This window comes from Rhinatrema bivittatum, chromosome 8 (assembly GCF_901001135.1).
Source record: "Rhinatrema bivittatum chromosome 8, aRhiBiv1.1, whole genome shotgun sequence".
Classification (NCBI taxonomy): domain Eukaryota; kingdom Metazoa; phylum Chordata; class Amphibia; order Gymnophiona; family Rhinatrematidae; genus Rhinatrema; species Rhinatrema bivittatum.
This window is the reverse complement of record NC_042622.1, coordinates 3,371,703-3,397,737: the sequence shown is the minus strand read 5'-3', so window position 1 is coordinate 3,397,737 and position 26,035 is coordinate 3,371,703. Positions and strand designations below refer to the sequence as shown.

Below are 26,035 nucleotides of genomic sequence, written 5' to 3'. Positions count from 1 at the left end.
GTGTGTGTGTGTGTGCGTGTGTGTGAGCGAGCCAGATCCTGCTGGCCTGTGTGCGTGCGTGTGTGTGTATGTGAGCGAGCCAGATCCTGCTGGCCTGTGTGTGTGTGTGTGTGTGTGCGTGTGTGTGAGCGAGCCAGATCCTGCTGGCCTATGTGTGTGTTTGTGTTTGAGAATCAGACCTTGTGTGCCTGTATGTGTGTGTGTGAGAGACAGAGCCTGCCTCTGTGCGTGTGTGTGTATGTGAGCGAGCCAGATCCTGCTGGCCTGTGTGTGTGTGCGTGTGTGTGAGCGAGCCAGATCCTGCTGGCCTGTGTGTGTGTTTGTGTTTGAGAATCAGACCTTTTCTGCCTGCATGTGTGTGTGTGAGAGACAGAGCCTGCGTGTGTGTGTGTGAGAGACAGTTATTTCTCTATATGTCTCCTCCTGCACCAGTGCTCAGCCCAATCCTCTTTCTCAGCTCCTTTTCTCAATCTAAGCTTATTTTTTTAACTGTTTATTTTTCTAACAGCACAAACAATACATACAAGTGCCCCCTGTTCAGAATAGACTTAGATACACAAACAGAATGTTACAATAATATATTACTGCCTATCCCTCCACGTACCAGTTACTACCTCCCACTCTTCCCAATCCAAGCTTTTTAACTTGCCATTCCCACTGCCTGGAGCTCTTTCTCTTGCTATGCAGGTCTCCTCTGCAGATGCACTTCCTGACAGCTATCCCACAACTCTCCACCATTCCTGTGAGCGCTTATGTGTCCTGAATGTTTCCCTTCCCCCCCCCCCCCCGGGCTCCCCGCTTATCTGGTACAGCACTGCTACTGTAATGTCACTTTGGTATGGGATGTGGCTTCTCAAACCTGTCCTGGAGAGCCCACAATGCACAATGAATGTGCAGGAGATAAATGTGCATACACGGAGTCTCCATGATATGCAAGTTTTTCTCCTGCATATTCATTCTGCATATGCTGAAAATGCAATTGACTGTGGGGTCCCCAGGACAGGTTTGGAAGCCCTGGTCTAAGTGACTCGAGCTTCTGTCTCTGTAGAAATCCACCGTATCTATGCAGAAGTGGAATCAGCGTCAAGTAAAGATGGCAAAAGGAGACCTTAAGGAGGCTGAAGAAATGGTGCAGAAGCAGTTGGGAGGTAAGAGATGATTTTAATTCAGAGGCCTGCAGGAGCTTTTAATCCAGTCGGTGCTGCTGAGGGCCACAGCCAGAAGTGGCATCATTGGGCTGGAATTGGACCTCCGGGGCCCCATTCACTCTCATTGGCCCCCTCCCACATAATCCTCAGGCCAAGAGGTTTGCCCGTCTCCACCTAATAATCGAATCGCTCAGTAATTGATGACAGATGAGGACCTTTTGGACACCTGTAGCAAACAGAGAGTAATTATTCCTCGGAATATTCAAACTGTACAGATTACAATATTTATGAACTGATTGTTCAAACTGTTATTAAACAGAACAAGGATTTGTTTTCTAGAATTAGACATTTTATTGAGAGTTTAATTAAAAGTGATTAGTTCAGTGATTTAGACAGCTATATGCACAGTCACACTTTCTAAGGTAACACAACAGATTATTGATCAACAGTTTGCTTCAGAGAAATCACAGGCTTTGTGCCCAAAACTAATTAATGAAAAGTTAGTTTGTTCAAACAGTGGCTGAAAGAGAGGGCCAGCTTCTCTGTGTTCAGCAAGCTTGGTGGCGAGATGCAGGCAGACTCCTTGATCTCATTTCTGATAGGGGAATAGGCATACTAGATGCAGAGGGAATACGTATGGATGAGGGCTAAGCAGTGCTCGCTGATGTTTTATAAGAAGTGAAGAATTCATTTTAGTATAGAGAACTGCATGCTCTCAAAATGACAGCAGACCAAGTGGCAGCACGGCCAAAGACATGCTTTAGGCATCATTTCTCAGTTCCTGTTCATACCCTAGATCAGTCCAGACTCCTGGGTTTTGCCTCCCTACCAGCAGATGGAGGCAGAGAATAAAATCTTTTCAGGCACTGCTACCTAACCGAGAGTGCCACCTGCACTCCCTCAGTATTTCTCTGTCTCTAGCAGATGGTAGAGTTGCTAACCTGCATTCTGGAGTTTTGAGCTTAAAAGAAATTAGAAAAGAAAGAGAAAATAAATTGGACAGAAGAAAAGAAGACTTCTGGAAGTGTCTCTTAGATTTCTTTGTGGTCCATCTCTCGAATAGAGCAGGGCGAGCGGGAGCTTGGTGATCCCTGTACCCCAGATCAGTCCAGACTCCTGGGTTTTGCCTCCCTACCAGCAGATGGAGGCAGAGAACAAAACTTTGAGGCACTGCTACATAACCGAGAGTGCCACCTGCACTCCCTCAGTATTGATCTCTCTTCAGCAGATGGCAGAGGTGCAAACCTGCAGTTAAGAAGAAAGGGACAGAAGACGAGCAGTTAGAAGTCGCTCCCTGAGGTGTTAGGTTCCTTCATGAGCCATCCCTCAGGTTGAGCCGGGCGAGTGGGGGGTTTGTAATCCCTGATCAGCTTTAGCTCATAGCAGAGCCAGGGGTCTGAGAGCCAGGCGTCCGGGTTTCCTCTTATCCCCTGAAGGCTCCTTCCCAGAGGTGTTGCCAGCAGCAGGGAAGTATTCCTTCTTTTGCTTGACTTTCTTGCTTTGCTCTGGCTGCTGTTTCATTAAAGAAAAAAAATTGTGTTACATTTTTCCTTCAGCAGCAACTGCTCCAGCTGTTTCTGGTTTGATCATCAGGGCAGGCCCGGGCTGGGGGAAGGGAGCAGTGTATCTCCTCTGTTCACGGCTTCGGGCTGCTCGTGGAGCATTGGGCCTTGTTCCCCTCCTCTCCTGTGCGCTGCAATGACACGGCTTCTGTTCCTCTGCAGCAGGCCCAGCCGCATAGAGACAAGAAGGCTCCGACAGCGATCTCCCAGCGTGGGAAAACTTCGGGCTGCTTGGGAGCCAGAGTCTGCATTGGGCAGTGCGCCCCTCCTCTCCTGCGTGCGCGATCACACGGCTTCTGTTCCTCTGCAGCAGGCCCGGCCACATGGAGACAAGATGTCACCAACAGCAGTTTCCCAGTGCAGGAAAGCTTATCAGGCCGGAAGCCTGGCTTGGGAACAGCTAAATGCAGCAGTGCTTTGTTGCGATTCGTTTCTGGAGGGGAGGGGCCCTCCAGGCGGAAACGAGGCTGGTAGGAGAGCCACAGGTTCCCATGGCCCTGACAGGATCAGCACTGGGAGCCTAAACAACCTATCACGCAGGAGAAGGGCTATAGCTCAGAAGGTAACAGACTCCCTGTAGCCCAGGGACTCCCCTCCCCTGTTGTCTCTAGCAATCATGTCTGTTCTTCATATAACTGTTCTTCATTTAACTGTTCTTCATATAATCATGCGTTAATTGTAAAGCCTGTTGCTAAATTTTGTGTTCTCTGTAAACCGATGAGATGTTCCCAATGTTCGTCGGTATATAAAAGCCATTAAATAAATAAATAAATAAATGTCGAGGGGGTGGGAGGGAAGGTGGAGATGCAAGCTCTGGGCCGGACAGGGGAGAGGCTGAAGTGGAATTTTACTTAGAATTCATCTTGCTTATGCATAAAGCCTTTTTAACCAGGAAAATCACTGGCTATAAATTGGATTTCTGTCAGCCGTCTCATCCTGCTGCAAAGAGGCTGAGGGGCTCCTTGGCCAGGGTAAGGGAACCTCCTTCGCCAGCTGGGCCTGGACCATCCTGAGGGGCCTGGCAGCTCAGATGATTCGGACCTGGATGAACCAGAAGATGGTAATGGTCCAGGGGCGGATCAGGATGACCCAGCAGATCTCAATCAGGCTGATCCCGAAGAGGTCCCATTAATGGAAGGAGATGGCCTGCAGATGGTTCATCTGTTCCATAAGGAGGAAATGAGGCCCCTTCTTTCCCATGTTCGGAAGGAACTGGGTGTTAAGGTGATCTAGGAGGAGTCTGACAATGAAGGGGTGGATCTGGTGTTGGCTGGACTCTGGGGCCCACTGAAAGCCTTTCCTCTCCCTAAAACGATCAAGAAGCTGGTGACCCAGGAATGGGACTTCCCAGAGGCAATCCCCAAGGTGGTTAGAGCCAAAGTAAAATTGTATCCCCTCACGAAGGATATCCTGCAGCTGCTGGTATTGCTGAAGGTGCTGCTTCCATCTTGGTGGTCACTAACAAGTCCACCATTCTGGTTGCTGGTTTGGCAGCGTTAAAGGACGCACAGGACTGTAAGCTGGAGATTCATTGGGAGAGGATGCTTGAAGTCTTGGCCTGAGAGCAGCGATCTGTGGAAGTCTGATGCAGAGGGCCTGTTAATGCTGGGTCCAGAAGTCTCAGGAGAAGTCTTAAGCAGACACTGATATTAATAGCCAGGCAACTCAGGTGGAGGCCAGGATTGCATATGAGGCTGACACGCTTTATGACTTGAGCTGGACTTCGACCAGGAATATAGTTGTGGCTGTCTCGGTGTGACATCATCTGTGGTTGAAGAATTGTTCAGCTGATATATGGTCCAAGTCTCAGCTCTGTAATCTTCCCTTTAAAGGAAGGAAAATTATTGTTCAGGGAGGACCTGAAACAATTGATGAAGGTTTTGGGGGAGTCTATTTATTTATTTATTTTTATATACTGATATTCAGAGATAATCATACCGGTTCACAAAAATTTATAAAATACATAAATAACAATCACAACTAAAATATATATCATCATAACATAATACATTGATAATAATCACATATAAAATATATACCATGATAAAATAAACAATGTGATAAAATAAATCACATTAAAACAGAAAGAAAAAATAAAACAAGAAAAAAGAAGAGAGGAAATAGGCAAAGGATACCTGTTAATAATTCTGGGGACTTCAGTACTTCACATTTGCTCACCGAAAGCCTGCCAAAATAACCAAGTTTTTAAGTTCTTCTTAAAGGTCTGAAAATTTCCCTCAAGCCTTAGTTCGATCAGTAATGTATTCCATAATTTAGTTACAGCAAGTGATAATGCTCTCTCTCTAACACAATTTAAATGGGCTAACCTAGGAGACGGAATCATCAATAAACCTTTATTAGCAGAACGCAAATTACGTTGTGGGCTATGAAAATAAAGTGCATTGCTAAATCATTCCACGTTATCATTAAACAATGATTTATGGATTAATGATAAAACTTTGAATTGGATTCTATAAAAGATAGGCAGCTAGTGTAAATGTTTTAAAACAGGAGCGATGTGATCATTTTTCTTGGTGCCAGTTAAAACTCTCACAGCTGCATTTTGAAGAAGCTGTAGTGGTCTAATGGTGGTTAACGGGAGGCCCAACAAGAAGGCATTGCAATAATAAGCTACCGGAGGATAAGATGACAGTCAGGAAGTCTTTTCCGCCTCACTCTAGGTTTTGGGAGTTGTGGCGGTTTTTGTCCCAATAAGGGTTCTGCACTGCTTCAGGGCAGAACCAGGGTTTTGGTAGGAAGCAGTCCTTTTGAGGTGCCAGTAGACTTCCCTGAGAGGGCTCCGACCAGAGGGCCGGCAGAGGTAAAATTTCCCAGTGAAGCCAGGCTGGTCCACTCTCTCGAGATGGTGGTGGAAGACCGTCTATCACAGTTTTATGATGAGTAGATCAGGATTACCTCAGACCAATGGGTCCTAGAAGTAATAAGGGATGGCTATGCTTTAGAATTTTTTCGCCCCATCACAGAAGCTTTCGTGGTGTCTCATTGCAGTGTCCTTAGCAAGCAAGCAAGCAGAAAAACCAGAAGTCAAGAAAAAGTGATTCATTAGGCTCAGGTAGGACCCACAGTCACCCATTCTTGACAGATGGACAGCCAACAGGTACACCCTCCCACTCAAACAGGTCATTAAGAAATTCTTTAATATCCAGGATTACAGTGGGCTCTGGTAGAATTAGACCTGTGATGAGGAGACACACAATGTACCGAATGCAAAAAGAACAAAAAGCCTTCTCTATATTAAAAACTGAAGAAGTTCTTGAGAAAAACTTTGAAGTGTTACCAGAAGTGTTACCAGAAAAGAGAAAACAAACACAATGCATGCAGAATTTCAAGATCCATAAACAAAAGAAAAATCTAATTGAGATGGACAACTCTGTCAACAGTGGCACAACTGCAAAAGGAAAGAGTGAAGTGAATAACAAATCTCAAATAAAGTCTCATAAGGAGTCCAGGAAAAGCAATAACCTTAAAGAGAGTACCTGGAAGGCTATGACCACAAATGCTCATAGTTTGGGAAATAAAATCCCAGATCTGCAGGCCCTAATGTCTGAGGCAGAATTGGACATTGTTGCTATCACAGAGACATGGTTCACAGAATCTCATAATTGGGATACAACAATACCAGGCTACAACTTGTTAAGGAAGGACAGAGAGGATAGACAAGGGGGAGGTGTGGCTCTTTATGTCAGAAACAACATCCAAGCATCTGAGCTGCAAGGAAGTTGGGGCAAGGAAGAAGCACTATGGGTCGACCTAAAAAAAGATGACGGAGCATCCATTTATATTGGAGTGGTTTACAGGCCTCCAAACCAAAAGGAAGAGCTGGACAGAGATCTGGTTGAAGACATCCATAAGATAGGTAAGAAGGGAGAAGTGGTGATCGTTGGTGACTTTAATATGCCAGATGTAGACTGGAAATTCCCATCTGCAGAAACTAAAAATAGTAGAGCGATAGTGGATGCCATGCAAGTATCTTTGTTCCAACAAATGGTATTGGAACCCACGAGAGAAGGAACTATACTCGACTTAGTGCTCACTAATGGAGATAATGTCTCCGATGTCCAGGTGGGCACCCACCTCAGCACCAGTGATCATCAAACGGTATGGTTTAATATCACTAAAAGAATAGGGAAAAGAACCACAAAGACCCGAGTTTTACAGTTCAAAAACACAAACTTTGAGGAAATGGGGAAGTACCTGGAGGAAGAACTAAAAGGATGGGAGAACGAGAGAGATGTGGATCAGCAGTGGACCAATCTAAAAGGAGCAATCACCAAGGCAACTACTCTATATGTTAGAAATGTAAAGAAAAGCAAAAGAAAATTGAAACTTATCTGGTTCTCAAAGGAGGTAGCTGACAAAATTAAAGCTAAAAGAACAGCATTCAAGAAATATAAAAGATCCCAAAGGGAGGAACACAAAGAAGAATATTTGATTCAACTGAGGGAGACAAAGAAATTAATCAAGTTGGCAAAAAGTCAAGCGGAAGAGAGGATTGCCAAGGAGATAAAAAATGGTGACAAAACATTTTTCAGATACATCAGCGAAAAGAGAAAAGTCCATAGTGGTATTGTGAAATTAAAAGGTGGTAATGATCAATGTGTGGAGAGAGACGAAGAAATGGCAGAAATATTAAACGAATACTTCAGTTCTGTGTTCACTAAAGAAGACCCTGGAGAAGGACCATCTCTACACAACAAGAAACTGGAGGGAAGTGGAATAGATGAAAATCCTTTTACAGTAGAAAATGTATGGGAAGAGCTAAAGAATCTGAAAGTGGACAAAGCCATGGGGCCTGATGGGATTCATCCAAGGATACTGAGGGAGCTCAGAGATGTTCTGGCGGGTCCGCTGTGTGACCTGTTCAATAGATCCCTAGAAACGGGAGTGGTACCGAGAGATTGGAGAAGAGCGGTGGTGGTCCCGCTTCACAAGAGTGGGAACAGAGAGGAGGCTGGTAACTACAGACCGGTTAGCCTCACTTCAGTGGTGGGAAAAGTAATGGAGTCCCTGCTGAAAGAGAGAATAGTGAAATATCTACAGTCCGGAGAATTGATGGACCAGAGGCAACATGGATTCACCAGGGGAAGATCCTGTCAGACAAATCTGATTGACTTTTTTGACTGGGTAACCAAGGAATTGGATCAAGGAAGAGCGCTCGAAGTCATCTACTTGGATTTCAGCAAAGCTTTTGATACGGTTCCGCACAGGAGACTGGTGAATAAAACGAGAAGCTTAGGAGTGAGTGCCGAGGTGGTGACCTGGATTGCAAATTGGTTGACGGACAGAAGACAATGTGTGATGGTAAATGGAACCTTCTCTGAAGAGAGAGCGGTTTTAAGTGGTGTACCGCAAGGATCGGTGTTGGGACCGGTCCTGTTCAATATCTTTGTGAGCGACATTGCGGACGGGATAGAAGGTAAAGTTTGTCTTTTTGCGGATGACACTAAGATCTGCAACAGAGTGGACACGCCGGAAGGAGTGGAGAGAATGAGACGGGATTTAAGGAAACTGGAAGAGTGGTCGAAGATATGGCAGCTGAGATTAAATGCCAAGAAGTGCAAAGTCATGCATATGGGGAGTGGAAATCCGAATGAACTGTATTTGATGGGGGGGGGGAAGGCTGATGTCAATACAGCAATTAAACCTGTTCAGCACCCCACGTGCACGAAGGTCCCTTGGTCAGATCATTCCCTCATAACATCTTCATTCTCAATAAAAGATACCAGTCTATCTCGCATACCCTCCCCTTGCTTCACTTACAGGAAAACATGCTCCATGGAAGATCTTAGCAATCACATATCATCACATCTCACTCAAGTAGATCTCACCAATCCGAATTCAGCTCTACGATCTTGGAACACCATCACGGAATCCATTGCCAACAAGCTATGCCCTCTAACAACAAAAAAACCACACCCCAATTCATCCAAAAGACAACCATGGTTTACACCAGAGCTAAAAAAGCTTAAACTACTGCTAAGACAAAAAGAGGCTAAATGGCGCAAAAACCCATGCACCATCACCCTATCTACCTATAAATCAACTCTTCACCAATATAAATCCAATACATTAAGATCCAAGAGGAACTATTACGCATCCAAGATCCACCACCTAGTCTTTGACGCTAAAGCCCTCTTTAGCTACGTTTCTAATCTCACACAAACAAGCCCTCCAGAAATCGCTCTCACCCAAGCTAAATCTAAAGCGGAAGAACTAGCAATATTTTTCAACAACAAAATCAGCAAACTTCTAAAGCAGCTTCCCCCTAACACAGTTTCTACATCAACCTCACCTCAGACTGCCGTCAACAATACCCGCTTAGTTGAACTGGAACTCACTTCCTCCATCGAGATCCAAGATATTCTACGGAAAATGAAACCATCCTCTCACCCATCAGATCACATCCCCTCAAAACTGCTTCTATCAATTCCGGACACTATCTCCAAATCCCTGTCAGACATCATAAACTGCTCAATAACACAAGGATCTTACCCAGATGACCTCAAATTGGCCTCGCTCAAACCACTACTCAAGAAACCAAACCTAGATCCTAATGACCCAAACAACTACCGACTGATCGCCAACCTCCCCTTCATAGCCAAGATCATGGAGAATTTGGTGAACACCCAACTCTCAAACTACTTAGAAGAAAACAACCTCCTCTTCCCATCACAATACGGATTCCGCAAAACACTTAGCACGGAGTCCCTCCTCATCTCCTTGACAGATCACCTCATCCTGGGCCTTGATAAAGGACAAGCCTTCTTACTGATCCTACTGGACCTTTCGTCAGCCTTTGACACCATTAACCATTCCCTACTCATTAACCAACTAGCCTCCTTAGGTATCTCAGGCACAGCACTCTCCTGGTTCATATCATTTCTCAGCAACAGAAGATTTAAGGTCAAGCTACAGAACAAAGAATCCGCACAACACCCTTCATCAGTAGGAGTCCCACAGGGCTCTTCCCTGTCTCCTACTTTATTTAATATTTACCTCATACCGTTATGCCAACTTCTCACCGACCTCAACCTCAAACATTTCCTGTACGCTGATGATATCCAGGTCCTGATCCCCATTAAGGATTCCCTTGCAAAAACGCTGACTTACTGGAACACATGCCTTCAAAAGATTCAACTCCTCCTCACCAGCCTAAACCTGGTAGTAAATTCCGGCAAAACTGAACTCCTGCTCATCACCTCTGAGAACAGCACCATCACCTCGACACAACAAGACACACCAACAATCACACAAGTGAGAGACCTAGGAATCCTAATTGACAATCGCCTGAATTTCAAAGCCACTATCAACAAAACAACCAAAGACTGTTTCTACCAACTACAAGTGCTGAAAAGAATTAGACCGCTTTTCCATGCCCAAGATTTCAGAACCATCCTGCAAGCAATCATTTTTTCAAAATTAGACTATTGTAACACCATCCTACTTGGTCTTCCCGCTTCTTATACCAAACCACTTCAGATGGTACAAAATGCAGCTGCACGAATACTGACTAATTCCAGGAGAAGGGATCACATAACCCCCATCCTAAAGAGCCTCCATTGGTTACCTATACACTTTAGAATAATATACAAGGCCATCCTTACCACATACAAAAATATCCACCTATTGGCTCCCATCGACCTACAGATCCCTCTCCAACTACATAATTCATCAAGACCAACAAGAGATGCATACAAAGGAACGCTACAGGTACCACATGCCTCCATATTCAACACCACCGCCCAAATCTACCAGACACATCACACTAAGAGATCGGGCATTCTCTACAGCCATTCCACCGTTATGGAACTCCATCCCCTCAAACCTCAGACTGGAAACATGCATCTCAACCTTCAAAAAAAGACTAAAGACATGGATATTCACACAAGCATTCCCGGACTCAAACTGATCTATTTCATCCATACCAATCCCTACCTTCACCTACACCATGATTAACCATCTCCACTATCGTTTATATGTTTGAATTAATGACCTGTCTTTTCTCTTCTTTCTCTGCCAAGTTCTAATCACCCTGTTATATGTAACTGCCTTTTTCTGCACCATTGTTTTAGTTTATGTTTACGATACACCCTTGTTTTATGTGAACCAGCATGATGGGACTGCGTTCTCGAATGCCGGTATATAAAAACCCGAAATAAATAAAATAAAATAAATAAATGTGCACGGAGCAGGAGAGGGACCTTGGGGTGATAGTGTCTAATGATATGAAGTCTGCGAAACAATGCGACAAGGCGATAGCAAAAGCCAGAAGAATGCTGGGCTGCATAGAGAGAGGAATATCGAGTAAGAAAAGGGAAGTGATTATCCCCTTGTACAGGTCCTTGGTGAGGCCTCACCTGGAGTACAGTGTTCAGTTCTGGAGACCGTATCTACAAAGAGACAAAGACAAGATGGAAGTGGTACAGAGAAGGGCGACCAGGAAGGTGGAGGATCTTCATCGGATGACGTACGAGGAGAGATTGAAGAATCTAAATATGTACACCCTGGAGGAAAGGAGGAGCAGGGGTGATATGATTCAGACTTTCAGATACTTGAAAAACTTTAATGATCCAAAGACAACGACAAACCTTTTCCGTAGGAAAAAAATCAGCAGAACCAGAGGTCATGAGCTGAGGCTCCGGGGAGGAAGACTAAGAACCAATGTCAGGAAGTATTTCTTCACGGAAAGGGTGGTGGATGCCTGGAATGTCCTTCCGGAGGAAGTGGTGAAGTCTAAAACTGTGAAGGACTTCAAAGGGGCGTGGGATAAACACTGTGGATCCATCAAGTCTAGTGGGCATAAATAGAGAGGAGGCAGCAAACACTGCACGGAGCGGCAGTAGCCACTGAGGCATTCACGGAGCGGGATGCCAGTGGTCAGTAGTTGGTGTTCCACCTTCAGGCAGCAAAACACTGCACGGAGCGGCAGTAGCCACTGAGGCATTCACGGAGCGGGATGCCAGTGGTCAGTAGTTGGTGTTCCACCTTCAGACAGCAAAACACTGCACGGAGCGGCAGTAGCCACTGAGGCATTCACGGAGCGGGATGCCAGTGGCCAGTAGTTGGTGTTCCACTTTCATGCAACAAAACAATGCATGGAGCGGCAGTAGCCACAGAGGCATTCACGGAGCGGGATGCCAGTGGTCAGTAGTTGGTGTTCCACCTTCAGACAGCAAAACACTGCACGGAGCGGCAGTAGCCACTGAGGCATTCACGGAGCGGGATGCCAGTGGCCAGTAGTTGGTGTTCCACTTTCATGCAACAAAACAATGCATGGAGCGGCAGTAGCCACAGAGGCATTCACGGAGCGGGATGCCAGTGGCCAGTGGTTGGTGTTCCACCTTCACGGAGCGGAAGGATGGAGGGCTGCCATCTCAAAAAACAAAAAAAAAACAAACAAGCAAACAAAACGGGTGGGTAAGGGGCAGGGGTGTGGCCTGCTGGTTGCGGCGGTTGCTACCCCTGATTGAGCTGGATGTTCACTAGGATGGCGCTGCTCTCTGCATTGGTGGAGGGGTGGAAGGGAATTGGGGCCGGAGGGTACTGGAAGCCAATAGAGATGGGTGGGAGGGAGAAAAAGGGGAAAAAAAAATGGATAAACTGCGTAGCTTGCTGGGCAGACTGGATGGGCCGTTGGTCTTCTTCTGCCGTCACTTCTATGTTTCTATGTTTCTATGATTCAGAGCATGTTGTGTCGCCTTCAGTTGCTGGTATGATAGTACCGGTAGCAGCCAGGAAACGAGGTCATGGGAAGTACTCAGTTTACTGTGTTGTGCCAAAAAAAGAAGGATCCTTTCATCCCATCCTCGATCTGCAAAAGGTGAAATGTGATACTGCGAGTTCCCCATTTTTCCATATGGAAACATTGTGGACGGTGACAGCAGCAGTTTGTCTCGTGGCGTTTTTCGGGCCTCGCTGGACTTGATGGAAGACTATCTGCACATACCCATTCAGGAAGAACATCAAAATTTCTTCGTGCTATGGTTCTGGGGTAACTTTTCCAGTTTCAGGCTCTCCCAATCGATTTGGCAACTGCACCTCGCACATTCACAAAGGTGATGGTGGTGGCAGCAGCTCTCCGCAGGGAGGGGATCCTAGTTCATACTTATCCAGATGACTGGCTTATCTGAGGGAAATCGGAGGAGGTATGCTGGTAGTTTGTGCGCACGGTGATGGATATGTTGCAGTCCTTGAGCTGGGTGGTGAATATGGTGAAAAGTCACTTGAGCCCTACCCAGATGCTGGAATACTTGGGGGCAAAGTTTGATACTCAGCTCGGCAGAGTATTTTTCACCTCGGAGAGGATTCGGTAGTTACAATCCCAGGTGGTGCGGATTTTGCAGATTCCAGTGCCCAGGTTTGGGATTATCTTCAGGACCTGTGTTCAATGGCATCCACATTGAATTTGGTGCCATGGGCTTTTGCCCACATGCGCCCTCTACAGGAGGCATTGCTGTCGCACTGGAATCCATTGTCAGAGGAGTTTCATTGGGCTTTACCATTGCAGAATACTTCCAGGTCCAGTTTCTCGTGGTGGCTATGTTGGCCCAATTTGGAGAAAGGGATGGGCCTGGAAGTTCTGCACTGGGTTATAGGGTTCATGGATACCAACCTCAAGGGTTGGGAGGCGATCTGTCAAGAACAGCTGGCACAACGACTGTGGTCACCAGTGGAAGCATCCTGGTCTATTAATTGCTTGGAAACGAGAGCAGTGTGCAGGGCGTTGGTGGAATTCCTTCCACAAGTCCAAGATCGATTGGTCAGAGTGTTTTCGGACAATGTGACAATGGTGACTTATATCAACTGGCAAGGGGAACGAAGAATCGCACGGTTGCCCGAGGAGCCCAGGACCTTTTTGCTTGGGTGGAGCAACATTTGCAGGGGATAGCCTCTTCACATGTTGCAAGATTGGACAATGTGCAAACGGACTATCTCAGCAGGTAACAGTTGGACCTGGGAGAATGGGAGCTGTTGAAGGAGGCCTTCGGCTTTATCCAGTCTCGTTGAAGCAGTCCCTGTCTGGATCTGATGGTGACAAGGAGCAACGCCAAGAGAGCAAGTTTCTTTAGCTGCAATGATAGGTCGCAGCCAAGGGCATAGAAGTTCGGTTTCTTCCATGGCTGACAAGAATCCTGCTGTATGTGTTCCCTCTGTGACCGTTAATAGGTCGAGTGTTTAGGCACATCGAGAGGCATCTGGGCCAGGTGGTACGGGGGGGGGGGGGGGGGGGGGGGCTACCGGAGAGGCTGTGTCATCTGTGGTTTGCGGATCTAGTTCATCACACAATTGACGGTCCCTGAGATTGGCTCATTAGCAGGGGCTGATAAGGCAAAGTCCTATTTTCTCAGATTGGGTGGATCACTTTTGACTTGCAACTTGATTTTTGAGAATAAGTGCTTGCAACAAAAAGGATACTCTGAGCCTGTGATTTTTTTACTCACAACAGATGTGAGCCTGCTGGGTTGAAGAGCTCACTGTCAAGAGTTGATGGTGCAAGGTCGCTGGAATGCAGAGGAGTGACAGTGGAACATCAACAAATTGGAAGCAAAGGTGGTACCCCAAGTGTCTAGAGGCTTGAGCCATCCGAATGCGACAATGGTGGCTTACATCAATCATCAGAGTGGAACCAAGAGTCAACAGGTGTCGAAGGAAATAGATGTGCTCATGGTGTCAGTGGAACAACATCCACGACCGGGATAGGGAGACTCAAGATTCAAACCGAAGACCAGGCCTCCCCCACAGCAAGCCCAGTGCCCAGATCCTGCTACCCAGACCAACCTCCTCGGCAGGCCCAGACCGGCACGTCCACCCCCAGACCCAATCAATCGGGCATTCCACACAGATCGCCACCCGGACCTACCTCCCGCATCTCCTTGGGCACCATCGCCCTCTACAGTCGACCGACTAACACCACAAGCCACCCCGCAGTCCCAGGAAAGCTCTCCCCCTGCCAGCTCGCCCCCGACCCCTCCCACCGATGCACCCAAGACCGCGACCTGGGACCGGATTGAACATCCAAAAGCCCTTTCAAAGGCAAAGCAGAGCGTCTCTGGCACCGCGCACCTAAAGAGTGCAACAAAGGGGCCTCCCCCTCTGTGCGCCCCTATCCTAAAAAAAGCCCAACTTGACCCGACCATCCCATCCAACTACCGACCCATCTTGAACCTTCTGTTCTTGGCCAAGATCATTGAGAAGACAGTCAACCACCAACTTTCAGAATTCCTGGAAAACCGCAACATACTGGCCCCCGCTCAACACGGCTTCAAAAAATTCCACAGCACCGAAACACTACTACTCACCCTCACAGACACAATACTACGAGGGTTTGACAAAGGCACATCCTTCCTCCTAATCCTACTGGACATCTCCGCCGCATTTCACACCGTCAACCATAAGATCCTAATTCACAGACTAAGAGAAATAGGCATCAGTGGCATCATCCTCCAATGGTTTCAATCATTTCTCACCAACAGATCTTTTAAAGTAGCCCAAGGAAATACAACATCAGAAAGAATCCCCCTTTCACAGGGAGTCCCACAAGGCTCATCCCTATCCCCCACCCTCTTCAACATCTATATGCTGCCACTTTGCAAATACATAGACAAAACAGGGCTCACCTACTTTCTCTACGCCGATGACGTACAGATCCTGCTCCCCATCAGAGACAACATCAGCAACACCCTAAACCGATGGGAAGCATCCCGGACAGACATAACCTCCATCCTCTCTGAAATGGCACTAACACTCAACCAGAGCAAGACAGAAATTCTCCACCTCTCCAGAAAAACCTCAACACCCATCTCTAACCCCACAACTCTATCCAACTACAACATGCTCTCGACGGTTAGAGACCTCGGAGTCACCCTGGACCAGGAACTGAACTTCAAACATCATATCAAGACACTGTTAAAAGAAGGATTCTACAAACTCCAAATCCTTAAGAAACTCCAACCTCTACTCCATTCCCCAGACTACCGGACGGTACTGCAATCCCTCCTTTTCACCAGGATAGACTATTGCAACACCCTCCTAACCGGCCTTCCCGCTTCCACCCTCAAGCCCCTCCAGCTTCTACAAAATGCTGCCGCACAGTCACTAACGAATAAGAAAAAATCAGATCACATCACGCCCGCACTCATACAGCTCCACTGGCTGCCCGTCCCGTTCAGATCCCAATACAAAACACTTATGCTCATACACAAAGCTATCCATAGTGACAAAGCCAGCTGCTTACAAGGACCTCTAACCCCCTGCAACCCCACTAGAAATCTCCGCTCAACCAACACAGGCCTACTCCCCATTCCCCCCGCCAAAGAAGTACATAGAGTCTGCACCAGAGAATGCGCTGCATCCGTAGCGGGCCCTCACCTCTGGAACAACCTTCCACCCGCTCTCAGAACTGACCCCTCTACACCCACCTTCCCATAGAACCTCAAAACCTGGCTCTTCCGGAAAGCATTCACACCAGATAAATAATCCCACCATAGCCACCCCCCCCCCCCCCCACCACCACCAAATAACATTCCCCATCACCCTGCCCCCTTACCCCACCAGTTCCCCCCCCCCCCCGCCACTGTACAAAGTTAATTTAACTCTTAATATATTCAGTAAAAAGTTATGCTAATATACACGTTATATTATAATACTATCCTGTAAAAGTTATATGTACTTAGCTAGTTACTCAATTAAACCTGTTACACTGTGTCAGGTCACTATAAGGCTGGCCTTAGACATCTTGTTATATGTAAACCGATGTGATAAGCCAAATCGAATGTCGGCATAGAAAAATAAATAAATACTAGGTATCTCTGCCTCTCACATTGCTGGAAAGAACAATATTGAAGCCAACTTCCTCTACAGGAGAAACTTGGACCCAGGAGAATGGGAGCTGGCAGACGAAGCCTTTCAGCTCCTTGTGAACCACTAGGGCCTACCAGACCTAGATCTGTTGGTGACCTTCAAAAATGCAAAAGTTCCACATTTTTTCAGTTGCAGGCAGGATTCAAAAGCACTGGGCATCGACGCTCTCGTTCAGGAGTGGCCACGTGGTGCCCTGTTGTATGCATTTCCCCCCAGCCTCTGGTGGGCAGGATTGTCCAGAAGATTGCAAATCAAACCAACACTGTCCTTTTAGTGGCTCCGGGTTGGGCTCGGAGGCCATGGTTTGCCGATCTTCAGATATGGCTGTGGGGGCAGTCTCCTCAGAAGGATCTGTTGCGGCAGGGACCCATTCTTCACAAGGATCCTGGTCCATTTTGTCTTACAGTTTGGTTATTGAAAGGGCTTGGTTGTTAAAGAATGGTTATTCGCCTGCTATGATTTCCACCTTCCTTCAGGCCAGGAAATGTTCTACTCCCATAGCTTATGTAATCCCACTGCCTTTCAGCCACTCTGGGGACTAAGTCCACGCCGGGAACCAGCTACCGGACCAAGGCACACCTCTGAGGGATATCGGAAATCACCTCAGGAATTCTCAACTGGGGGAGGGACCCTTAGGTTTCACCGCAGGAGAGCGGGGCTCGATCTTCTTTAAGGTAAAATGTTGTTCCTTTTCTTCTTTGCTGTAATTCTTAACACTATTCTAGTGTGTGGGATAGTGTCCGCATCTGCTAGGAGACGGAGAGATACTGAAGAGCTGAGGTTACTGCAGAGGTATATCTAGAGTGACGTCAGCTTTGAAATCTGACTCTGTGTCCCATCTGCTAGCAGAAGAGCACGTAACCCACTGGTCCTGAGTCCTTCTGTCTACACTAAGGAAAACGAAATTATCAGGTAAGTAATTTCTCCATTAAAAGTAGTGTCAGATAGTTGACGCAGAACTTCTTCATTATAATCACTAATGTTCTGTACTACTATCCCACCGCCCTTATCAGTGGGGCAGATAACTATATTGGGATCATGTGCCAATGAACTGCAGGCCTGACGTTCCTGAAGAGTTAAGTTTGAGTATGTAACACTGAACACTGACATCAGCTAATAGTTATCACATCACCAGAACACCAAGCACTTTAATGTACAAAGAGTCCTTACCGCATCCCGTCAAACATCAGGCTGGGAAGCCCGTATTTCAGCCGAAGACAGGAGCCTCAATGTTCTGAAAAAGACCCGGGCAATGCATCCGTTCCACAGGTGAGACTTCTGGCTTAGCAGAAAAAAATCCCTTCCTTAAATACCACAGCAAAAACAAGTTTGCTTTTCATCCTTGTTCCCTGTACGTACCAGGATCAGTCCAGGACACCTGGGTTGTGACTCCGCACCAGTAGATGGAGACAGAGCAAAACTTGTGGGCGGAGCCATATATAACCCCCTGTGCCAGTCACAGCCCCCCAGTCTTACTCTGTCTCCAGTAGATGGTGCAGGTCCAGTCACAGCCTCTGCCTGACCTGAGTCTGGTGTTTAGTCAGGTTTGATTTTGAGTTAGTTTTTTGTCTTAGTTTAATTGTTTAAATTGGGTTTTTGTTTTTAATTCTTTCCCGGGTGCCCTGCCTCCCAGGGGAGTTGAGAGGTCCTGAGGGGACTACCCTCCCCCGGTTGAGGCCGCTGCCAGGGTTGAGGACCCGGCTAAACTAGTGGCAGCGTCAGGGGTGACACCAGGGAGCCTGGTTCACTCACCCCTGCAGGAAAAAAAAGGGCTTTCAGAACCAGGGACAGCGTGTTTTTTTCTGTAAAAAAAAAAAAAAAAAAGTTTTACTTTTATTTTCTTGCGGCTCTCCGTTCCTTGGCGTTGCCGCTCCGTTTTCGTCGGTGAGGGGGCGTCGCCAGCTGGGGGGAGGTCGCCGAATTGCGCCGTTTTGATCATTTTTTAAATTTTCAATTTTTTTTTTCCTCTGATGTAACTTTTTTTTCGTCGCGCCTCTGTTTCCCGCGTTCGCCGGCATGCCTCGCGGTTCGCAGTGCAGGGCCTGCGGCTCGGCGCGCGCGCGCGCGTCTCTCCCGGGACAGCCTTTGTTCGGCTTGTGTCCCAGGTGATGAGGGCACCTCAGCAGCACCTCGGGGAGCTCGGTCCAGGGTCGCGCGATCGCCGCCGCCGCCGCCGCCGCCGCCGCGAGGTGGGGGCCCCTCTGACACGCCTCAGGAGCTGTTCCCGCTTAGCGCGGGAGTGGCAGCCATTTTGGCCACCGGCCGGGAAATTTCCAGGGAGACGGTGGGGGCTTCGTCTCTGCCTCCCGCGCTTTCCCCGCAGCGTGCCAAGGCGGGAGAGGTCCCCTCGGAGGGGATTCGGTCCCGGGAGGATTCGTGTAGCGATTCAGCGGATTCCGGAGAATTTTCTGAGGACTTTGCGCTGTTGCTGCGCAAAGTCCTCAAATATAAGCGCAACAAGCGCATACGGGGGAAAATCTCGCGTGCGGCTGTCCGCAAGTCCCCACCACGGAAAAAGAAGGCCAGGAAGAGTGCGGAAATGGCCCAGGGCTCGTCCAGGGACAAGCGACTTCCCCGGGGGCTCCCGCAAGAATCGGATTCCGAGGATTTTTCCGGAACGGATTCTGAGGCCTCCGAAGAGCCCCTGATGGGGGCCGGGACGGCAGCACCGGATGGAACGGCGCAGCCCAGTGCAGGGAAAAGTGCACAGGCCTTAGACGGGGACGACCCCAAAGTAGTTCGGCTATTCCGCAGGGAGGAACTGTCACCTCTCATCCCAGCCATTCTCCAGGAGCTGGGGATTGAGGCTCCCCCGGTGGTGGTCCGCCAGGAGGCGAATATGGATCCTGTTCTGCTCAGTCTCACAGGGCCGGCGGTCGCCTTCCCTTTTCATTTTTCATCCACGGATATCCTATTCAAGGAATGGGATACTCCGGAGCTGGGTTTGAAAGTCAGCAAGGCCATGGATAAACTTTATCCTTTACCGGAGGAGGCGCTGGAGCTCCTCAGACTTCCTAAGGTGGATTCGGCGGTGTCCGCTGTCACGAAGAGGTCTACCATCCCGGTCACGGGAGCTACGGCCCTCCGGGATATTCAAGACCGGAAGTTGGAGGTACAACTCAAAAAGATTTTTGAGGTTTCCGCCCTGGGAGTGCGAGCCGCCATTTGCACGAACTTCGCCATGCGAGCTAGTCTGCGCTGGGCCCAGGTTCTGCAGGCTAATGCAGATCTCTCTCCGGAGGAGTCTTCCCAAGCAGATAGGTTGGAAGCAGCTATTGCGTATGGGGCTGATGCGCTCCATGATCTTTTACGCACTTCAGCTAGGTCCATGGTTTCGGCAGTGTCGGCACGCCGTCTCCTTTGGCTGCGCAACTGGGCAGCGGATGGTTCGTCCAAGGCTCACCTCGGGGCGTTACCCTTTAAAGGGAAATTGCTGTTCGGAAAGGAGTTAGATGACTTGATGGTTTCGCTAGGCGAGAACCGAGCGTTTAAGCTGCCAGAGGATAGCGCCCGGGCGCGCTCTTCGTTTTCCAGCAGAGCTCATTTCCGGGGACCCCGAAAGTCCAGGCCGCAAAGATCCACCGGGTCCTCTTATAGATCGTCCTCTTCTCGAAACACTCACTGGCAGCAGTCCTTTCGAGATAAACGCTTTGGCAGGCAAGGAGGGGCCCCATCGGGTGCGGGGTCCAAGCCTTCGCAATGAAGTTCGGCCGGCCCATCCCTCCTTGCGTCCTCACCACGTTGTCCCAAACGTGGGGGCGCGTCTATCCTTGTTCCTCGAGGTATGGGCCAGCATTACGTCGGATCAGTGGGTCCTCAATGTGATAAGACACGGCTATGAGTTAGATTTTGTTCGCATTCCAGCGGACAAGTTCCTGATCTCGCCCTGCAAGGATCCCATGAAGAAGGTGGCGGTGCTAGACACCATTCGAAAACTAGAAAGCTTGGGGGCCATCTCTCCGGTTCCGGTCAATCAGTACGGCAAGGGCCGTTATTCCATTTACTTCATAGTTCCCAAGAAAGACGGCACTTTCCGACCCATTCTGGATCTGAAAGGAGTCAACAGATGCCTTCGGGTCCCTCACTTCAAGATGGAGACCATTCGTTCGGTGATCGCGTCAGTGCGGCCAGGAGAATTCCTTGCGTCACTAGATCTCACAGAAGCATACCTTCATGTGGGCATCCAACCAGCGTTCCAGCGGTTCCTGCGGTTTTGCATTCTGGGAAGACACTTCCAGTTCCGGGCTCTTCCGTTCGGCCTGGCGACAGCGCCTCGGACATTCACGAAAGTGATGGTGGTGGTGGCGGCGCACTTACGTCGGGAAGGCCTCCTGGTTCACCCTTACCTCGACGATTGGTTGATTCGGGCAAAGTCAGAGAGCTTGTGTCGGCAGGCGGTAGCCAAGGTGCTTCAATTCTTGCAGTCCCTGGGCTGGGTGGTCAACTACAACAAGAGTCATCTGGAACCCACTCAGTCCTTGGAGTATCTAGGAGCTGTCTTCGACACAAAACGGGGCAGAGTGATTCTCTCTCAGGAACGGATATGCAAACTACAGTCTCAAGTGCGACGTCTTTTGTCTCAGCACCGTCCGCGAGTCTGCGATTACCTGACGGTTCTCGGATCTATGGCCTCCACGCTGGCGTTAGTCCCTTGGGCATTCGCTCACCTGCGGCCGCTGCAGTCTTCATTGCTTTCCCGCTGGAAACCGATTTCAGAGGAATTTTATCTTCCACTGCCTCTCGACAGTCAGGCGCGCTCCAGCCTGAGCTGGTGGCTGGATTCCAAACATCTCTCCTGTGGAGTATCTCTTCTCCTTCCCAACTGGACAGTGGTGACCACGGATGCCAGTCTTTCCGGTTGGGGTGCAGTTTGCCAAGGGAAATCGGTTCAAGGTCTGTGGTCAGAAGATCAGACCCGGTGGTCTATCAACCGCCTAGAGTCCAGGGCGGTCCGTCTGGCATTGCAAGCTTTTCTACCCCTCGTACGAGGAAAGGCGATCCGAGTATTGTCGGACAACGCTACCACCGTGGCTTACATCAATCGCCAGGGCGGGACGAAAAGCCCTCAAGTAGCGGAGGAAGCGCGTTCCTTGATGGCCTGGGCAGAGCGGCATCTCAGCGATCTCGCTGCGTCTCACATAGCAGGAGTCGACAATGTCCAGGCGGACTTCCTCAGCCGGCACCACCTGGATCCGGGAGAGTGGGAGCTGGCGGAAGAAGCGTTCCTTCTCATTTGCAGGACTTGGGGAACGCCCCATATGGACCTGATGGCCACGTGGAACAACTCAAAAGCTCCGAGATTTTTCAGTCGACGCCGAGAAAGAGGAGCAGAAGGGGTCGACGCGTTAGCTCTTCCCTGGCCAGCGGAGGTGCTACTGTATGTGTTCCCACCGTGGCCCATGATCGGCAAAATCCTGCGGCGCATAGAATTGCACCCGTCCAACGTGATCATGGTGGCGCCGGAATGGCCGCGCCGTCCGTGGTTTGCGGATCTGATCCAATTGTCGGTGGCGCCGCCCCTTCGTCTACAGGGGTTTCCGGGGCTCCTTCGTCAGGGTCCCGTCTGTTTAGAGGATGCGGATCACTTCTGTCTCGCGGCATGGCTTTTGAGAGGAATCGATTGAAGCGCAAAGGTTACTCAGATGCGGTAGTTGCCACGTTGCTGAGATCCAGGAAGCAGTCTACATCTCTGGCTTATGTTAGAGTCTGGGTAGTTTTTGAAGAATGGTGCGTAGAGCGGGGTCTGGATCCCACTTCCGCTTCTATTCCTGATATTTTGTCTTTTCTCCAGGCTGGGCTGGCCAAAGGTTTAGCATGCAGTTCCCTTCGGGTCCAAGTCGCGGCGCTTGGTTGTTTGCGTGGTAAAATCCGGGGAGTCTCCCTGGCTCTCCACCCGGATATCTCCCGTTTTCTTAGGGGAGTGAAGCACCTCCGTCCTCCTTTACGGCTCCCTTGTCCATCTTGGAACCTCAACTGGGTGCTCTCGGCCCTATGCTCAGCTCCGTTTGAGCCTTTGAAGCGTTCTACGTTCAAAGATCTCACGTTGAAGACTGTATTCCTGGTAGCGATTGCGTCCGCTCGTCGGGTTTCCGAGTTGCAGGCTCTGTCCTGTAGAGAGCCCTTCTTGCGCATTTCTGATTCAGGGGTTTCCTTGCGGACCGTTCCCTCTTTCCTGCCTAAGGTCGTATCGCCTTTTCATTTGAATCAATCGATTGAACTTCCCGCTTTCGCGGTTGGGGATTCTTCCGACCCGAAGTTGAGGGACTTGAGAAAACTAGATGTGCGGAGGTCTCTTCTTTCGCTATCTAGAGGTCTCAAATTCTTTTCGTGTGACGGATCATCTGTTTGTGTTGACGTCGGGTCCGAAGAAAGGTTCTGCGGCGTCCCACACAACGATCGCCCGTTGGCTCAAGGAGGCCATTGGTTCCGCGTACATTCTGCGCGGTAAATCTCCGCCGGTGGGTCTTCGAGCTCATTCGAAGAGATCTCATGCTGCGTCTTGGGCGGAATCTTCTCAGGTGTCGCCTCAAGAGATTTGCAGGGCGGCTACCTGGAAATCGTTGCATACCTTCATTAAACATTACCGATTGGATGTTCAGGCCACTGATACTGGGGGTTTTGGAGAGAGGGTTCTCCGAGCGGGACTCTCTGCTTCCCACCCTCGATAACTTAGCTCTGGTACATCCCAGGTGTCCTGGACTGATCCTGGTACGTACAGGGAAAGGAAAATTAGTTTCTTACCTGATAATTTTCGTTCCTGTAGTACCAAGGATCAGTCCAGGATCCCACCCACAGTGTTACACTATAGTAACGGAGAGTCCGCTCATTGTTGTTTTTAATACGCTGACCCCTTGTTTTGTTCGCTCTCCCGGTTGGGGAGTCTGTTTTCCTGTAGGGGTGTTGGAGTTATTTTCGTTTACTTAGTAAGTTTTCTATGGTTAGCTATGTTGGCTTTTGGATTTTTTTCTACTTTGACATTACGTATGACTGGGGGGCTGTGACTGGCACAGGGGCTTATATATGGCTCCGCCCACAAGTTTTAGTCTGTCTCCATCTACTGGTGCGGAGTCACAACCCAGGTGTCCTGGACTGATCCTTGGTACTACAGGAACGAAAATTATCAGGTAAGAAACTAATTTTCCTTTCCTGATGTTGAGAACAGACAGAAGAGTAAGACACGATCCAAACAGGATGCTGGCCGAGCACCCAGCCATCTGGATCAACATCCTCTGCCCTGCCAGTCATAAACAATCAAAAAGCTCACCTCTGGATTACAAAACTATATATTTTTTATGCTGTTACACCCTCTTTGCTGAGCTCAATGTTTCCTGTTGACTAAGGACTTGAGTAGTTGTCTGTTAAAAGTTATAATCAAGTGTTATTAGTTGACTTTTGCAGAAAATACTGGAGGGCTGATGTCAGTGCAGGGGTATATATACCATGATGACAGCTTTGCTCCATCTTCATCTGCTGGTAGAGTTGCATAACCCACAGGTCATGGATTAACCTGTCTTCACTAAAGAAAAGAAAATTATCAGGTAAGTAGTACTTTCTCTATGCTGCCAATGTTTCTATTATGGTTAGCCTTTTAAGGAGTGATTCCTGCTCTTCATTGAAGACTGGTAAATGGCTTTTCTAGCCCCTTAGTTTAGTGAATAAGTTACTTCTTTTGTCTGAACTCAGTGTTTTCGTTGAGTTGGAAGCATGAGTGGTTGGTTGTAAATGATAATGTTCAAGCATAATCAGTTTGTCCATAGTTTGGCTTTTCCAGAGAATACTGGCAGGCTGATGTTGGGGTGGGAAAATATATCCGTGGTGTCAGCTTTTGCTCTGTCTCCATCTGTTGGCAGAGGTGCATAACCCACTGGTGGGATTGACCAGCCCTCATTAGAGGAAATTAAATTATCAGTTAAGAAGTAATTTCTCCTTTCCATTTAGGTTGCTCCCAGAGGTTGGATGCCTGGTCAGACTATAACCCTGCTAGAGCAGGGCGACCAGAAGATTGGTGGCCCTGAGGAGGCTCTGCCTGCACTCAATCAAGGGGGTTGAAAAGCCAGTGGTCTGGCTTCCTTCACCTCCCAGCAGTCCCTCTTTCCTCTGGTGGACCCCTTCGGCCAGTGGTCAGGGAAGTATTCACTTTTCTTTTTCCTGACTGAGGCGCTTGGAGCAGGGCTGTACAGTAGTAAGGTTTTATTTAAAAAAAAAACACAGAGCTGTGCAGCTTGGGAGAACCACTAAAGGTTCCTGTGACTGCTGGCTCGATCAGAGGCAGTTGGCTGAACTGGCAAGGGACCTCCGGGGGGAGGCGGGCGGCAGCATTGTGACAAGGTCTAGGAGTAGGTGTGCAAGCATAATTGCGTTGGCAAACTGCATGAAAAGTTGCAGGGCATGTGGAAACTCGTGATCGCAACTTCCCATGTCAGGCCTGTGTCCTTGGTGTGTGTCTTTGTAGGAAAAGGTGGTTTGAAGGTGGCCAGTGGTGATCAGGCTACCAAGAGAGTGACTTGGTCATCGGCTGGAGCCAGCCCAGGTTCTCTAGAGATGCAGCAACAGTGGCCATTTTGTCTGCATGTAGGGTGGTGGTAACCACAGATGCCAGTCTGAAAGGCTGGGGGGGCTGTGTGCCAAGGACAGGTGGCTCAGGATCTAAGGTCAAGCACAGAGGCATCATGGTCTATCAATCGTTTGGAGACGAGGGCAGTTTGCAGGGCATTGCTCTATTTTCTTCCGAGTTTGTAAGGTCGGGTGGTTTGGGTTTTCTCAGACAATGCAACAACAGCTGCATACATTTATTTATTTATTTAATTTATTTATGAAACTTTTAAGATACCGACATTCATGGGGCATATCATGCCGGTTTACAAAAAATTGAAGCAGATGGAAAATACAATGAACAGGGGTGGGGGAGATGGGAGCAGGCGAGAAAAGGGTGAGAGGGGGGCAGAGGAAGAGCAGCAAGAAAGAATAGGGCAGAAGGAGAAAGGAACAATCAAATTGAGCAATATAATAAAAGGAACATAATTGTAACTGGGTTCTAAAACTATAAGTTAAGGCGAGTCACTAAGGGGAAACAAGAAGTCGAATGGTGTCCAAGAAGTGCAAACATTGTTCAGTTGTGCGAAGCAACATCTGGCAACTCTGGCATTATCCCATGTGGCCAGGGTGGACAGGGTGCAAGCAGATTTTCTTAGCTGGCAGGTGTTGGACCCTGGGGAATGGGAACTGTCAATGGAAGCAATGGCTCTCATCTGGGCCAGGTGGGGCTCTCATCTGGGCCAGGTCTCAAAGAAGCAGTGGAGCCTACTCTGACATCAGTAGCTCAAATTTTTGTTTTCCTGCAAGAGGTATTACAAAAAGGACTCGCATACAATTCCCTTAGAGTTCCATTGGCAACTCTAGGCTGTTTTCGGGGGAAGGTGTGTGGAGGGTCCTTAGCATTGCACT

General features: G+C 48.6%; 1 protein-coding gene across 4 annotated transcripts in view; it reads left to right on the top strand.

The window, feature by feature from the left end:
- C8H20orf96 (chromosome 8 C20orf96 homolog) overlaps positions 1-26,035 on the top strand; it is a 204,119-nt gene that overhangs the window by 39,950 nt on the left and 138,134 nt on the right. For all 4 annotated transcript variants that reach the window (XM_029613266.1, XM_029613265.1, XM_029613268.1 and 1 more), the window contains exon 5: positions 1,049-1,148. In XM_029613266.1, the coding sequence (XP_029469126.1) occupies positions 1,049-1,148 (100 nt within the window). The remainder of the gene's footprint in view (positions 1-1,048; positions 1,149-26,035) is intronic.